At 44.5% G+C, this 17587-nt stretch overlaps 1 protein-coding gene across 1 annotated transcript; it reads left to right on the top strand.

The window, feature by feature from the left end:
- The first annotated feature begins 6452 nt into the window (after window positions 1–6452).
- LOC123430147 (SH3 domain-containing protein C23A1.17) lies at window positions 6453–9319 on the top strand. Its single transcript, XM_045114047.1, has 6 exons — window positions 6453–6984; window positions 7614–7823; window positions 7906–8530; window positions 8629–8732; window positions 8832–8891; window positions 8977–9319. The coding sequence occupies exons 1-6, from the start codon at window positions 6519–6521 to the stop codon at window positions 8997–8999; spliced, it is 1488 nt and encodes a 495-aa protein (XP_044969982.1). The 5' UTR covers window positions 6453–6518; the 3' UTR covers window positions 9000–9319.
- The last annotated feature ends 8268 nt before the right edge of the window (window positions 9320–17587 follow it).

Raw genomic sequence — 17587 nt, 5'->3', positions numbered from 1 at the left:
GAGTTGTATAGTTTGGGAATCGCATTTGCGTACCCAACAAGGTTGGGCTCAAGAACCCGATCTTACAAGAAGCCCATGACACTCTCTATTCCATCCATCCTCGTGGAACCAACATGTACCAAGACCTCAAGACAAGATTCTGGTGGAATGGCATGAAGAGAGACATAGCTTCTTATGTCGCTAAGTGTGACTTATGCCAGAGGGTCAAAGCTGAGCATCAGCGACCCGATAAACTATTACAACCCCTCAAAGTGCCAGAATGGAAGTGGGGCAAGGTTGGGATGGACTTCATCATCGGTTTTCCTAGGTCCAATAAAGGACAGAACTCCATTTGGGTCATTGTCGATCACCTCACTAAGGTGGCCCGCTTCATTCCTGTCAAGACCTCCTACGATGGGCACAAGCTAGCTAGTATCTACATCGAGCGTATCGTGAGCCTCCATGGAGTTCCTAAGGAGATCGTGTCAGATCGAGGTACATAGTTTACCTCGAGATTTTGGAAGCAGTTCCAAGGAGCCATAGGAACCAAGCTTTCTTTCAGCACTGCTTTCACCCTCAGACGGGCGGACAAACAGAACGAGTAAATCAGATACTCGAGGACATGCTCCGTGCCTGTGTTTTGGCATATAGAGCCAAGTGGGAGGATTCTTTGCCCTTTGCCGAGTTCTCCTGCAACAACAGCTGCGAGTCCAGTCCGCAGATGGCACCATTTCAGGTGGTTTATGGACGCAAGTGCTGCACTCCCCTCAACTGGTCTGAGACCGGAGAGGACTGATCTTTGGACCACATATTCTTCGTGAAGCCGAAGATCAAGTCCAACTTGTCAAGGAACATCTAGATACCACCAAGTCAAAGCAGAAGAGCTACGCCAACTCACACCACCCATAAGTGGACCTCAACACCGGAGACTATGTCTATCTTCGAGTCACGCCTCTCAAGGGAACGAAGAGCTTCCATGTGAAGGGAAAGCTCACACCAAGATACATCGGCCCCTTAAAGATCACCGAAAGGCGAGGAGAAGTTGCTTACTAGTTGGATCTAGCATCCAAGCTTTTGGATGTGCACAACGTCTTCCACGTGTCACAACTCCGAAAGTGCCTCCAAGTTCCCAATCGTCCGGAGCTCTACAAGAACATCGACCATCACGCCATCGACCTTCAGCCAGACCTCACTTATCGTGAGAGACCAATCCGCATCTTGGAAGAAGCCGAGCGTTGCACCCGAAGCCACAACATCAAGTACTTCAATGTCTAGTGGAACAACCGCACCGAAGCAGAAGCAACATGGGAGCATGAAGACTACCTTAGATCCGAGTTCCCTTATATTTTCGCGCTTAGCCTAGGAATCTCAGGGACGAGATTCTTCTAAGGAGGTAGGTCTGTCACACCCTGTGTTTGTAACACTTTGCCACATTATGTTTTACAAAATTTGGACCCAATTAAAACTTTTGAGTGCTTGCGATAATTGATTTGATTGCAACATGCTTGTGTGATTGATTGTGTTTTAAATCACCAAAATTATTCTTCTCTCTATAACTCCTGTCCTTGACCCAAAAACATTGCCCAATGATCATGTCATGTGTATAAGACCAGAAACTATTTTATAAAATATTATTTCAACAAAAGGGCATTTATTTATTTTAATGTCCAAAACCCCGTGAGTTGGGATTTGTACTACAAGTCCTTAATTTAGGAGGGATGTTTTAATACAAATATTTTATTTGGATTATATTAAAAAAATAATTCTCAAAACCACAAAATAATTATTTTAAAAGTTATTTTCCTAGTTTATTTACATACCTTTTTTAGGCCAGAAATGATCTTTTATGGGTATAAATCATTTTCTTTCTTTCAAAATATTTGAGAAAATTTAGGGAAACTGAGTGGAAATATATTTTCCATGCATATGAGTTTAAACACATGGTCATGTTCAAAATATTTGACAAAACCCCTCAAAAACCCTTGTGCCTATTTCAAGATTTTGAAACATTTCCATAGGAAATATTCTCAATAAATTCCAGGAAAATTCTAACATGTCACACATGATATATGTGGCAACCTTGCAAAATTTCATCTCAATCCAAATTGATTTGATTCACCTAAGGACCCCAAAACCCTCCCTTTCCAGAACCAAATTTGAGCAACTTTACATTGCCAAGTTTATCCAATTGATCTCAAATTTTACATAAGTGATCTAGACCCCAAGTAAGGATGATCATCAATTTATGCATTTGTGGGACTTTATTTGGTCACCAAAGTCAACAAGAATCTAATTCTATCTATTTTTAAGGATTTTCATGTTTACATTGCCAAGTTTCCTCAGATGAGCTCAAACTTGGTGATTACTCTTGATTTTTACCACAATTCAATCCTGTTAACTTTCACAGCAATTGGGTAAAGGTAACTTCCCAAATGATCATGAAACACCTTGTGGTAGTTTGGTAAAGTTGTTGCTTTCACCACTTTTTCTCACCCCTTCACTTCAAATTTCTACCACAACTTCTTATGGTGCTCTTCTAACTCCACTAAGTCTCCAACGGCCACATCTCAATCATTGATGGGGTAAAACCCCCATTTCCCCTTCTGGACAACATGATTCTACCTCTCTGTCCTCTCACCTCTCTATTTGATAGCCTCTATAGTAGCCCATGCTCCTTTCCCCATTGTTTACCTCTCGCTCAGCTTTTAGACACGAGAGGCCCCGCCAGAGCGTGTCAGTGACGCAATGATGTCGGGCCAAACCGCGCTCTGGAGCGTGATAGAGGGTATGCGAGGTTTGACCTCGCTCTCCTGCCCGATTCCGACCGCCTCGAGCCACTACCTCACAGTAGTCAAGGCGCATGGTCATCCACGATAATCTCCCCTGTTGGCCCCCTCCCCTCTCTTTCTCCAACGGCCATCCCCGGCGCGTGCCCGACACCGCCCGAGCCGACCAACGCGGGAGCTCGCACGCGCGCGTCTCTCTCCCCCTCTTGCTTCCCTTGGTTGTGGACCTCGTCCTCGAGCACCCCTCGACCCATTTTGCCTCCTCTCGCGGTTCCTCGCCTCGGCCACGAGCCCGCCGGTACACCAGCGCATAGTAAACCGGCGCCACCGCTATAAAAGGGGCCCTGTGCCTCCTCCTCCTTCCCTTCCACCACCCCCACAACCCTAAACGAACCCCCGTTCCACTCCCTCTCCATTTTCCTCTCTCAGTGCTCGGAATAGAGCCGACCGTCGCCGCTTTTGATCGCCACTGTTCGGGAGGTACAGAGCCCCATTCCCCCTCTCTTCACATCCTCCGTGTTTTCCTGAGGCCTATGGTGCTAACCCCGTCATCCCTTGGATGTATTGCAGACGGAGTCGGGCCCTTCCTCCTTGTGTACTTCGGCCGCCGCTCGGGCTCGACGCCGACGACATTCCCGTCACCGCCGGCGGCCTAGCTCATTCCTCGGCGCCCTCAGCATGCTCCTGCCCTCGGTGCCCCGAGCCGCTGCGCACATCGCCGCAGGTGAGTTCCTCTCGCCCAGGTCGATAGGTGGAAGACAATCGCGGGGTGGGACCCACGCGTCAGCCTCTCCCCTCCTCCCTCTCCCGCTGCTAGGAGGGGCCCGCGTGCAGGTTTGAATTAAAACCTGCCGCACGCACCCCCTTCTCCCCGGGCCGATTGCTGTGGGCTAGCCCAGTTGCTCGCGTCTGTGGCCATGTTGTGAGGCCCCCTCCTTTTTCTTTTTCCAACTCTTTCTGTTTTGCAAGAAATCCATGGAAGCAAATATGCATCCAAATCTAATTATTATTTCACCACAAATATTGTAATATTGTGTAGTATTTGATAATACCACTTGTGTAATTTTTACAAAAACTTTTATGCATTGATTTATTTTAAAACCTAGTTTTAAACATTTTAACCTTCTGTTAAAACGTTTTTTCACAAATTTTTGCACTTCAAAAATAAAACCTAGCAATTTTTACAGTACCTACACTCACCCTAGTATTTTACAAAAATAGGGTGAAATTTTTCTGAGCAAATTACTTTCCCTGTTTTGTGGCATTCTTATTTTTGCCCGTTAATATTGCGACGATAGATTGCATTACTAGCAAGGGATTTGTACCAGAAGACTTTAAAGACCCTGAGACTTTGTTGAGCAAGGCAAGCAGCCCTTTGACCATGTCTAAGAAACCATTTATTTTGCATGCCATATAACACTATATTATATTGGATTTGATTCATGATGAGACGGTGACCACCCTGGTGGGTTATCTCGGAGAAACCTCTCGTTGATACTTGAACTTAAGCATGACCCTACCACCTATGAGTGTTGTGCGGGTGGGAAGTAGTTAAGTCACTAGTAGCTGCTACGCAGATGGAATGGGACTATGCATGGTGATGATGAAATGAATGATTTCAAAGGATTTCAAAAACCCCGTCGGGTGCTACTAATGCGCGAGGGAGATGGGTGACCACTTGGAAAGAAATGGTGTACCGAAAAGGTTTCATGTGTGTGGTTTCGAAGACGGGATTAGATTTAAGAATTACTGACCACCCCAACCTTGCATGTGCGACCACAATACCCCTTATGGGACGGGGCTTTACTGATTACTTTGGCCGATGATAGCAGAGAGCCCACATTATTAGTGGCGAGAGTGGCGTGGTCACTCTCGAGACGGGGTCGTGCCACGTAGGACGACCATGAGTTGTTTTCACACGCACGGGGCACATCGTTTGACCACCGTAAGTTTCTCCTTCATTCTTATCTCGGGTTATTTTTCTCACAAATCTATGCCGTCATCAAGCTCGTCCAAGGACAAGTTCTAAGAGAAGGTAATTGATAATCCACAAGTATAGGGGACCACAATAGTCTTCACAGTTTGTATTACACCCTGATTTATTGATTTGACATAAGGGGCCAAATCATATTTTTTGGTCTTACCAGTTAAGTTGCCAATTCAACCATACATGGAATAAGTTTTCAAAAAGTGTTCATCAAATTTGAAAAATGTTTGTAGAATTGAAAAAAGTTCATCACTTTTGGAAAAAGTTAATCAGTTTTGAAAGAAGGCCATAAAAATTGAAAACGCAAAGTTCATTGATTTGAAAAACATTCTACGAATTTGAAAGAAGTCATCAATTTGTAAGTAAGGTCATCAAATTGGAAAAGAAGTTCATTGAATTTGAAAATAAGTTCTTCAAATTTTTAAAAAGTTTATTCAAGTTGAAAAAAGTTAATTGAATTTGGAAAAAGGGTCCGTCGATTTAAAGAAAAGTTCACGAATTATAAAAAATCAACAAGCCAGGAAGAAGAAAAAACATCAACGAAAAACAAAAAAAGAAACAAAAAAACGAAAAACAAAAAAAACAAAAAATAAATAGGGGAGCGCTACGCGTCTACCAATATATGTCTCCTAAACATCCGTCACCAAGATAATCGTTGGATCTCCGCGCTCAGCCATATGCGTCCGTTCGATCTTATTCAAACAACAAACGAGATGTCGTAATTTTTGCAACATGTCATAATTTTTGCAATATGGGTAAGAAGTTGTCGTGATTTTTGCAAGGGTCAGAAGATGTCGTAATATTTGTAACATGTCGTAATTTTTGTTACATAGGTCAAAAGATGTCATAATTATTGCAAACATGGGTTAGAAAATAAAAAAGGAAGTTTCTCCAACATGGTTGTTGTTTCTGCAACACATCCGTTGTTTCAGAAATTGTTTCTGTAATGCGGTAGTTGTGTTTTGCAACTGTTTTGCTGTTTCAAAAGTTAATGTTAAAGAAAAAAATCAAATCCAGACGCTTGCCCTTCGAGCGAGTCGAACCCCGAAACATCCCTATTGTTACGGAGTATCAGGAATGTCTGTCGTGAAACAACATATAAGTTGCAAGAAAACGAAAGCGGCTTCGATGGATGCGGGGACGCTGTCGACCGTATGATCAACACACGATCAAACGGCCATGAAACTGGCTGACGGGCGCTCGTGATCGGCAGGTGGAAGGTAATCTTTTCCAAAAAAATGAGAAAAGATGCAAAAAGAAAAATGTTAGTCATCAAGTCGGACGAGGTGGCGCGGTGGTTAGTGCTTGTGAACTCCAAGTGAAGATCGGTATTTCTATTCCCCGCGACGCTGTTTTTCTTTTTGCCTTTTCAAAATAAAAGGGAAAATCTCAAAAAATAAAACGGAAAGGAAAAAGGATAAGATGGGCCAGCCCAATGCGAGACGCTGCAGGCGTCCGCTTGCGGAACACACATTAACGGGCGCCTGCAGCGCCAAATAGGGTTCGCCGTCGTCTCCTCGTTCGCGCCAGAAAAAGGAAAGAAACGCAATCGTTTGAAGACTTCAATTCGTTGGCGCGCGCCAGCCCGCCATTGCTTCACTCGTTTTCTTTCCCTCCACCGTCTCACTCCAATTCCATTCGTTTTCCCTCCCCCCTCCTCCAAATTCACCAACAAAAACTGCCGAGACGCACACAGAGGGAGAGAGATATAGAAACACGAAAAAGGAGAGATCGAGATCTAGGATTCTACGGTACCGTTGCTAGCCATGGCGCCGCCGAAGCCGAGCTCTCCTCCCAACCCCAACCCCTACCCCAGCCCCGCCTCCGACGCCGACAAGGCCAAGGGCAAGATGAAGGTGACGCCCCTGCAGGTCGCCTTCCTCGTCGAGCGCTACCTCGCCGACAATGGCTTCGCGGCCTCCCTCGCCGCCTTCCGCTCCGACGCCGCCCACCTCTTCGCCAAGACCAGCAACAACATAGTCCCCCCCAAGGGCCTCCTCCCTCTCGCCGACATCCTCCACGACTACATCTCCCTCAAGGAGTCACGCCTCGCCGTCGACTCCGCCATGCAGGCCATGCAGACCCTCGTCTCCACCTACTACCATCCCGGCTCATCCACACATCTCGCGGCGGCGCCCTCCTCACCACCGCTCGTCCCGCCCTTCTTCGTCGGCCCCACCACCTCTTCTCCTCCACACCCACCTATGGTGGCCATCCCCCCGCCTCCTACAGGTACCTTCACTATTTCACTCCGTGCCCCCCACTTGTTCGACGTTATGCGTGCTAGTCTATGCGATCCCTTTGGTTACTTATACACGTCAGTACTAGACTAGATTCCAATCCCTTGTTTGCTTGCGTCTGATTTAACTTTTAGGGGATAATTTTGAACTGCCCCGTGACTTGTAAACCTTTGGTTTGGAAAGTGTGTACTGTCATAAATTTGTAATTCTTGCCTAAATTTTTGTTCAGTTTCTGAACTGCACTGTTAGATATATTTTGGGCCACAAGCACACCAGTTACATGGATAGTAGATGGCTTGTCAATTGGTTATGTTTTTTAGAATTGGACTGTGTGCATTGGTATTTTTTTCTTCCTGAATACGCGTGATAGAGTCGAGAAAATACCGATGCCAATAACCAACTCCCAAATATGACAAGGCAAACACATTGTATTTCCATTTGAAAAACTGGCACATGCTGCATTTCTCCTCCAATTGCCTTCCACATGCAGCCTAGTCATGTCCTATTACGTGCAGCTTTTGCCATCCATACACTGTGTATTCGATTTCAGTCTATCACCTGGTGGCTGGTGCTATTATTCATCGTGAAATTAACAAGGTCCCTTTTCTGTTGTTATTGCAGGCTCCTCTGGATATGTTACGCCTATGATACACTACACCCAGTCCTCCTCCTCGGTTGTTGTTCAGAATTCTTCAAATGCCAACAGCATGTCCACCCCAGCAGCCAGTTCTTTGCCTACAAAAAAAAGAAAGGCAGCCAAGCCTGCTGCAAAAACCACTTCAGCCTCCAAGAGAATGTGTGCTGCACCGTCTACAAGCTTGAACACAAAAGGTACACTTTTGAAAATACTAGCATAACTTGACCGTCATTTCCTGCAGCATCACCAGTTATTGACGTACTGTTCTAATGCCAGGTAAAAGTGCAGCTTCTCAACTGCAAACTGCACATCCCAGTTCAGCTGAACATTCAGTGGTTGCAAAACTGCCGGCCCAAGCCTCATCAGTTGCAAAAAGCTTATTCACTCCACTCCAGTCTCAAGTCAGTTCTTCTCCTTGTACAGCTCAACTAAGCTATCCCATGGGAAAAGAACCTGCTTCTTGTCAATCACAAAGGCCGTCATCTGTGGTTCCAAATGCTCATTCCCAACAGGAGATTGCTTCCTCTCAATACTCTATAGTTTCTTCCAAGAGACTAATAGTCAGTCCTATGAAAGGGGGCACCTACTATTCTGTCGAGAGGAGTTGCCATGTCAGCTCGCCCTTAAAATCAAGCACCCAGAGATCGTCAAAAAGGGAACATGTGAAAGGGAGGTTAGATTTTGACAGTTCAGATGCAAGGCCAGTTTCAACTGAACATGTTTCTGAGAAGCCCTCTAGCTCTACCAGTAATGGAGAGAAGCAAGATGACTTTGACATTGATTTCGCAAATTTTGATCTATTTGATGGTGACTTTTCATTTTCGGAACTTCTGCTGGACTTTGATCTTGACAATGAAGGCCTTCAATGTGAGAATCCTTCCACAAATGCTGAACTTCAAAGGTATGCTACGGTGCTCTTATTAGATGCCTTTGTTTTTTTGTCCTTGATGATTCTATGAATGCTAAGATGGTTCTGTTGTGTAAATTGAATGATTACAGACTACAGCCCACTGTGAAGAGTAACAACATGACTGCTGACCCAGCTTTTCCAGAATCAATGAAGCCAATGTCAGCAGATCCCACTGAAGATATCAATTCGCAAGGTTAGAGAAAGCTCTAATAAGATGCTGCACTGTCTTGATTTTGTTCATCCTATCATCACTTTTTTGTAACAAATCTTCTATGCATACCTGTCTGTGCAGGAGCTACATCTGTTACTTCTGTCAGAGCTATTACTAAGAGGATAAAGATTGTTAGCCCTGGTATGCATATAACCTCTACCTATCATGCTTCTCATGTCCAACAGGTTTTGAAGTTATCTAATATGCCAGATGTATTTGTTTGCAGTTAAGGGCCGCACAGTTTCTTAGCATGGTGAATAGAACTGAACATCACGAAGAGCAGATGTCTTCTGGATATGACTACTAACTGAGATGATCTAGATGGCTAGCTAATTTGTTGCTACATGCTGTTTTGACCAACTGTGCTGCACATCGGAGTTCTTTCAGCATTACACATGGCTTTCTGATGGCAAGCTTGTGCTGTTTTGTTCCTTTTTTTGCATTTAGTATTTAACTGCCTTCATGTATAGCTGATATTAAATTGCAAGTGTTTCTCTTGACATTAATGTTATCGTGTCAGAAGTTTGCTATATTAAATCTGTGATGGTATTTTCCATGGTTTGCCTTGAGATTTTGGTCCCCATAAAATGTATGTTTGCTTGAGTGAATTAGAGCATAAAGTGCATTACTGATGCATCAGTCATATCTAATGCAGATGTGATGTTCTTGAGCAAATATAGAAGTGCGCAGAATTGTAGGTATTTGTGCTGGCCAGTCCTATAAAAAAAGTTGCTAAATATATGGGTTATTACTACTCCCTCCGTTCCTAAATATAAGTCTTTTTAGGGGTTTTACTAATGGACTACATATGGATGTATATAGACATACTTTAGAGTATAGATTCACTCATTTTGCTCCGTATGTAGACATCTAGTGAAATATCTTAAAAAATTTATATTTAGGTACGGAGGGAGTACTTTGGAAGACTAATACACACACATTGTTGTGATGCCATTACACAGATTTGATAAATTTGTTTTCCTTCTTTGTTCCGGCCCTTCTCTCGCATCATGTAAATTTCCATGGTTTCCACACTCTCCTTATGTGGACGGTTCCCTCTGTTGGTCATGTTGGGGTTCAAATTACTGGCTTCATAGATACTTCCGGTTTCCAGCTGAGAGTATGAGAGGCTGATGCACTACTGAGATGAGAATTTTCAACCAGGCAAACTTAAACTAGAAAACAGACGTCCAGACGAAAGCATATAGGGTGAGGAGAGACACGTACGGATTGGTTACATCAGAATATCATACTCCCTCCAAGCTTAGTACAACTTTGTACTAGAGCTAGTACAAAGTTTAGACACTTATTTTAGGACGGAGGGAGTACATGATTGATATTTTGATAAATGGAAATCCCACAGAATTATCTGTTAAAGTGAATAGAGAAGATAAACAGCGCAAAAATACCAGCGGTACCATCGCTGAGCCAGCTCCAGAATGTCAAACGGAAGAATATGTCTTCGAGAAAATGGCTTGAGTAGACATCCTGAAGGATCACATGATCCTTTCTTAATGGTATGGCCGAGGAAGAACGGATCAATGTGATCCCTCTGGATGCATTCTTGAGCCACTTATGCAGAAAGGAGGTGGAGTCTGGAACCTTTGTCATCAGATAATGGAGATCCCCCGTGCAAAAAAAGAGATAAATGAGACGGATGGTACTTATAGATTCCCTCCCTCCCATGGGCACTTGGGCATGTGTTTACATGCGTCCAACTGGTGGTGATAGTTCTTAGTGTGAAAATATGAAGCCCAAGGTATTTTCTGTGAGTATTTGAGTGCCAAAAATATAGGAAATAACTACACAGTACTACCTCTGATCTATAATAAGTGTCACAGTTCTGAACTAACCCAGTTCAAAACTACGACACTTATTTTGGACCGGAGGGAGTAGCTTTCTGTTTTCACTCTTGTTTTGGCTACTTCATCCCGTCAACACACTTAATTCCTTTCACATGTTCTTAATTATTGACTGATCTTTTCTACATTGATTTGTTTTAGAAGATGTTGATTTCATGTTTGTCCTGTCATCAACACATGTTGAGGGATATTTTTAAGCTCTGCACCACAATAAGGAAATCCTAACCTGTTTTCAAAGTAACGATGTTTCTGTGGCTGATAGGATCCATTACTACTGTTTCTTGCTTCCTGAATTTCCACCGAGGCGGGAAATTATTTGGTGTAGAGTAGAATCTTCCAGGACAGGGACCTCTCTGCTCTGCTTTGCTATTTTCATCGTGCACATTTAATTTTGTGGACACATTGAAGTAGAATAAACAGTATGATTTGAAGGGAAGGATTCATGATACACTTATCAAGAGTGCACATCTCTAAAAGCTTTGCCGCCACTTTTAGCAGACATTTATGTTGCTTCCTGCCCCACCCATGTCACCCAACATATACTTTACCACGTTTGATCCTACTTGTGCATTAGCTCAAAGCCTTTTTAGGTCACCCATTGTGAGGGTGAAACAATCAGTTTTCTTTGATGAACATCACACGAGGGCATTAGCTACGGATCTACACCCCCGCGTTGTCCCCGCGTCGTCCCCACTAGGGCGACTAGGGCGGCGCCCAAACCCTAGCCGCCGGGGGGCGACACTCCCTCCTCCTCCCCCCCCCCCCCCGTCGCCGTCGGGGGACGCCGCTGGGCTAAGCCTGGGGGTTGACGACGGCGGCAGGGGACTCCCTCTCTCCCGCATCTCAGGGGTGGTGTGGGCCCCCTGCATGCATGGAGGCGCGACCGATCTAGCGAAGCGGCGACAATGGAGGTGTCGAGCGCTGCCTCGGACGACGATGGCTGCAGGTGCGCCAGACAACCCGGTTATAGGCGACGACGTGGGGGTGGTTGGCTCGGTTCAGACGGCGGCGACTGGCTATGCCATGGCGGCGCACGGTCCGGCTTCTAATCGACGACGGCGTGGAGGGCCCGGTGGACTGCTCGACGACACTTTCGGCCAGATCTGTTCTGGTCATTATATATTACAAGCCATGGCCACGAGGGCTTGAATACATCAGTCGACGAAAGCAACATTATCAGAGTACATACATTAGGTAAACAAGTTTTGCCTAGGAAGGCCAACACAAAAGATACATCGATCGAAAAGGCAAGGCCTCCTGTTTGGGAGCCTCCAAACTACTTCTGGTCGTTAGCGGCCTCCATGTAGTAGTAGGCTCCTGGGATCCTCCATGTGATCGCGACAATTGGGTAGAAGAACATAGGGGGAAAAAGGTAGCAAAAGCGGTTGTGAGTACTCATGCAAAGTACTCGTGAGACTTACATCAGGTCTAAACTACATATGCATTGGTATCAAATGAAAGGGGTAGTATTTGTGGACTAAACTACAGAATGCCAGAATAGGGGGGGGGAGCTAGTCCTGTCGAAGACTATGCTTCTGGCAGCCATCATCTTGCAGTATGAGAAGAGAACATATTTTATAGTAACAAGTATCACCGTATAGCAATAATCCTAACCTGGAGATCCTCTCCTCGTCTCCCTGAGAGAGAGAGATCGTCGAGTTGTATCTGTTACTTATCTGGGTGTATTTTATTAAGTATCCAATTTTAGTTGTAAGAGGTCGGAATACAACTCCAAGTCGTATTGTTAACGTGGACACGACTACTCGAATAGTTAATTCATCCCTGCAGGGGTGCACCACATTTCCCAACACGCTTGATAATCTCTGGCCAGACACACTTTCATGGGTCATGACCGACCTCGGGAGATCAACACGTCCTAGCCCTACCTAGGCTCAACAGAGAGGCCAACTGTAGGATCAAAAGTATGTCTAGAGGGGGGGGGGGTGATTAGACTACCTGACAAGATTTTTTTTGCCTTTTCCCAATTTTAGTTGAGAGGCAGCTATGGCAGTTATAGCAAGTCAAGTACACCCTACACATGCAATTCTAAGAGTGTAGCAACGAAGAGTAAAACATGCGAGTGTAAAGTAAAAGAGTAAGGTAGGGAGATCAAACGCATGAGGTTGACACGACGATTTTTGGCATGGTTCCGATAGGTGGCGCTATCATACGTCCATGTTAGTGGAGACTTCAACCCACGGAGGGTAACGGGTGTGAGAGTCCATGGAGGGCTCCACCCACGGAGGGTCCACAAAGAAACGTTCATGTCTATTCCACCACGGCTTTCGTCCACAGAGGACTAGCCTTACTCACGGTAGATCTTAACGAAGTAGGCGATCTCCTTGCCCTTACAAACATCTTGGTTCAACTCCACAACATGAAGTAGGAGGCTCCCAAGCGACACCTAACCAATCTAGGAGGCACAACCCTCCAAAAGGTAATAGATGTGGTCATACTCATCGTTAAGCACAAGTGGGGTTACCACTTTTACATAAGCATTATTGTGTTCATATCCTTAGGTGATGCTTGTACTCAAGATTTAGAGTAAAGCTTCCCCTTGATATGACATCCCCCCTTAAGAGGGACAAACTAACCTTGGGTTTTGTTGTAGAAGACTTCAAGTAGGTGAAGTAGTGGTGGATGCTCAATGTTGATGAAGATCATCTTGAGTTGGGAGCAATCCTTGTTGTTTCTTACTCTTCTCACCTAGATGGGTTAGTCCCAAAGCAAAAGCAACATATGCAGGAATATCTATGGACATGGAGTGAGACACAAATGGAATGATGTCCAAAGATGCATTAATTACCTTGTCCTTTGCTTACCTTTGAGGGAATGTGTGACTCCTTGAACTAATGCATATGGTTGAGGTTGATTGCATATAATTTTTATCAAAATGAATAAGAGTGAATTTCATTTGCAGAGTAACCCCTCAAGAACTCTCTAGTTCTTCCTCTTGGGAATCCACATCAACTTGATGGGGATCCTTGGAGTTGTGGTAGCACTAGATGAGCCAGTGCTAGAAGTGTCTTTGGGAATCCACTTGACCTTGAATTGGGGTTCTTCTTCATATAGGTCAATGTCTTCTTGAAGCTTTCCCTTGCCTTTGTGGTCTTGTGGTGAAAGGTCATCTTGTGAGCTTGTTCCCTTGGGAGGAGTAGGATCATACTTCTCCTCTTGAAGAACAAACTTAGTGAAAGGACGTGGACGTCGCCTAGAGGGGGAGGGGGTGAATAGGCGCTTTAAAATAATTACGGTTTAGGCTTGAACAAATGCGGAATAAAACTAACGTTTAATTTGTCAAGCACAAAACCTACAACAACTAGGCTCACCTATGTGCACCAACAACTTATGCTAAGTAAGATAAACAACTAAGTGATAGCAAGATATATGACAATAAACAATATGGCTATCACAAAGTAAAGGGCATAAGTAAAGGGTTTGGGTAAGAGATAACCGAGGCACGCGGAGACGATGATGTATCCCTAAGTTCACACCCTTGCGGATGCTAATCTCCGTTGGAGCGGTGTGGAGGCACAATGCTCCCCAAGATGCCACTAAGGCCACCGTAATCTCCTCACGCTCTCGCACAATGTAAGATGCCGTGATTCCACTAAGGGACCCTTGAGGGCGGTCACCGAACCCGTACAAATGGCAAACCTTGGGGGCGGTCACCGATACCCTACAAATTTCTCGGGGCAATCTCCACAACCTAATTGGAGACCCCGATGCTTGCCCGGAGCTTTACACCACAATGATTGAGCTCCGAGACACCACCAAGCTTCTAGGACGCAAAAGCATCCATGAAGAACAATATCTAGGGTACTAAGTACCAAAGGTAATAAGCTTCTCAAACTTCACTTCCACGTATCACCGTGGAGAACTCAAACGATGCAACTAATGCAATGGTAAGGGCACACAGAGTGCCCAAGTCCTTCTCTCCCAAATCCCACCGAAGCAACTAATGCTAGGGAGGAAAATGAGAGGAAGAACGAAGAAGAACACGAAGAACTCCAAGATATAGACCCAAGGGGTTCCCCTCACTTAGAGGAGAAAGTGATTGGTGGAAATGTGGATCTAGGTCTCCTCTCTCTTTTCCCTCAAGAACTATCAAGAATCATTGGAGGGATTGAGAGTAAGCAAGCTCGAAGAAGGTCAACAATGGGGGAAGAACACGAGCTAAAAAGATAAGGTTCAATGGGGAAGAAGACCCCCTTTTATAGGTGGGGAAAAATCTAACCGTTAAGCCTCACAGCCCGCACAGAGCGGTACTACCGCTCATGGAGCGGTACTACCGCTCGGTAGGTTCACCAACCATGCTGAGGCCAAAAAGTATGCAAAAAACAGTCCGGCGGAGCGGTACTACCGCTCCTGGAGCGGTAGTAAAATATTACTACCACTCCGGGGGTGGTACTACCTCTCCGGGGGTGGTACTACCTCTCCGGGGGCAGTACTACCGCTACAGGAGCGGTACTACCGTTCGCACCAGGAGCGGTACTACCGCTCGATACTGAAACTGCTGTAACTTTCGCATACGGACTCCGAATTCAACGAAACCAAGTTTGTTGGAAAGCTAATGACATGGGCTAACACAATCTTGATAGAAATATATCAATAAGAAGTAAGTGAGAAAATTCCCATAAGAAAATGGTGAGAACCCTTATTCGAATAAGACCGATAAAAACTCCCAACATCAAAAACATCATAGAAGATGCATATGGACTCCGTTTTCGATGAACTCGAGCTTGTCATGAAGATTAACATAAGATATAAAACTCACAAATAGAAACACCAAATAAGAACCAAGAAGTATGATGCAAGGATGCAAATGGTTTGAGCTCTCAACGAACGATACGATCAAGCTACTCACTTGAGATCCCCCCTTGACAGTACGACAATCTATCCTAAAACAGAAAACCTATCAAGGGCAAACCTATACCTTGCACCTCGTCCTCTTGAGCTAGATGACGATGATCTTGGCTTCCTCAATATGGACCATCTTTCTTGATTGCGTTGGCTTGATGAAGACTAGTTGATTGCTCCCCATACACACTATGGGTGAGCCGCTCTTCAGCATATCTTCACAAGTCCATTGCCACCACAATGGACGTCAAGCATCAAGCATGATATATTCGTGCTGATCCACTTAAACTTGCACACCGCAATCTTGATGACGATCACCACTTGACGTCATCCTTCATGGGTTGTATGAGATCTTCCTTTTGACGCAAGACCATGGAAGCACACCTAACCCCCACATAGAACTCTCACAAAGACCATGGGTTAGTACGCAAACACGTAATGGACAATGCTTACCATACCATGGGATCACTTGATCCCTCTCGGTACATCTTGTATGCTTTGTGTGTTGATCATCTTGATTTACTCTTTGTCTGAGATCTTGATCAACCTTGTGTCTCTATGACCATTCTTTGGATAATACCTTGAATACCATCTTGGTCATCATATAAACTCCTTGAATCCAACAGATGGACTTCAAGAAGTGCCTATGGACAAATCCTATAAGTATAACTTAAGGCAACCATTAGTCCATAGGAATTGTCATCAATTACCAAAACCACATATGGAGATATATGCTCTAACACTTAGGAATGGGATATGGACATTCTTCCCTATCATCTATGTTGACGTTGAAGTAGCCAACAACTTATTTCTTCCGATGTCCTCCTTGCTTGCGTACAATTTCCTCAAATTGTTTACTTCCGACAAGACTCTTGAAGACACGTCTCTCTATAATCCCTTTCAATAAATCATTTTCTTGATCAAGTGTAACTTGGCTAAGATAATCATTAGTGGAATCAAGAGAGATACTAGCAACAATATTAGGTTTAGCTTTAGCATTTTTGTTACTAGATGAAGAAACTTTCTTGCCTTTGTTACTAGTGTTCCTAGGTTTAACTTGTGGAACAAAAGTAGACAAGAGTAATCGCTTGGCTACATAAGAAGAACTCTTCTTTCGAAGATCATCATTGATTGCTTTTAGGAACTCATGCTCTTGCTCCAAATTAAGCTTCTCGAAGCGTAGCTTCTCATGAGTTCTTGCAAGCTCTCTATGATCTTCTAGAGTAGTTTCATGAGCTAACTTAAGAGTGTTTAATTCTTGAGTTAGCCGTTCAATCTCTTTCTTATCGTCATCATTCCATTTCTCTTGACTAGCATGATAATTGGCAAGTTCATTTTCAGTGCAATCACTAGTTTTATCAAAGAGCAAGTCATCTTCTCCTAACAAGTCATCCTCATCACTATTGAAATCAGGATACTCAGGGTGTGATACCTTGGGGTCTTTAGCCATGAAGAAGTTCCCGACTCCCTCATTTGGTGAATCAAATAAGTCATAGGAGTGGGAGGAAACGAGTGCAACGCCGACAACACCTTCATCTTGACTATAGTCAGAGTTGGAGTGATAGCTACTTTTGGAGTGGTGATCAGACTCGGAGCCAGAGACCCATTCACCAACATGAGCTTGATGTCTTCTTCTTGAGATGCTCTTGGTGCATTTGTCCTTCTTCTCCGATTTCTTGCCTCCCCGTGAGTGTCTTCGTTCATGACGATCTTCTCTACTCCTTCTCTCTCTGTGATGTGAATCATCTCTTGAGCTTCGTCTTCAAGGTGACTCTTATCTTCGCTTGTAGGGAGTTGAGCACTCATTGGAGTAGTGTCCAGGCTTCCCACAATTGTAGCAGTTTCGGTCACGATTCGACGAACGCTTCTCATCATGTCTTGAGCTTGAGCTCTTCTTTTTGCCTCTACTCGTGTAGAACTTGTTGAATTTTCTAACCATGAGGCTTATCTCTTCATTAGTGACAAGATTGTCCTTTGAAGTACCGGGAGCATCACATGAAGCTTTGTAAGCACCGCTTGACTTGTTGTGCAGCTCATCTTTGTCCTTGAGTGACATCTCATGAGCGACAATCCTACCAAGGACTTGAGTTGGCTTGAGATCTTTGTAGTTTGGCA

Source organism: Hordeum vulgare, chromosome 2H (genome assembly GCF_904849725.1).
Source record: "Hordeum vulgare subsp. vulgare chromosome 2H, MorexV3_pseudomolecules_assembly, whole genome shotgun sequence".
NCBI classification, from domain to species: domain Eukaryota; kingdom Viridiplantae; phylum Streptophyta; class Magnoliopsida; order Poales; family Poaceae; genus Hordeum; species Hordeum vulgare.
Note: the sequence above shows the minus strand (reverse complement) of the source record. Positions and strands in the feature narration are given on the sequence as shown.

Coding starts and splice junctions, on each gene's coding strand:
- LOC123430147 (XM_045114047.1), top strand. CDS start 6,519: ATGGCGCCGCCGAAGCCGAGCTCTCCTCCCAACCCCAACCCCTACCCC. Junction 6,985..7,613: donor CATCCCCCCGCCTCCTACAG/GTACCTTCACTA, acceptor TTGTTATTGCAG/GCTCCTCTGGATATGTTACG. Junction 8,892..8,976: donor GATAAAGATTGTTAGCCCTG/GTATGCATATAA, acceptor ATTTGTTTGCAG/TTAAGGGCCGCACAGTTTCT.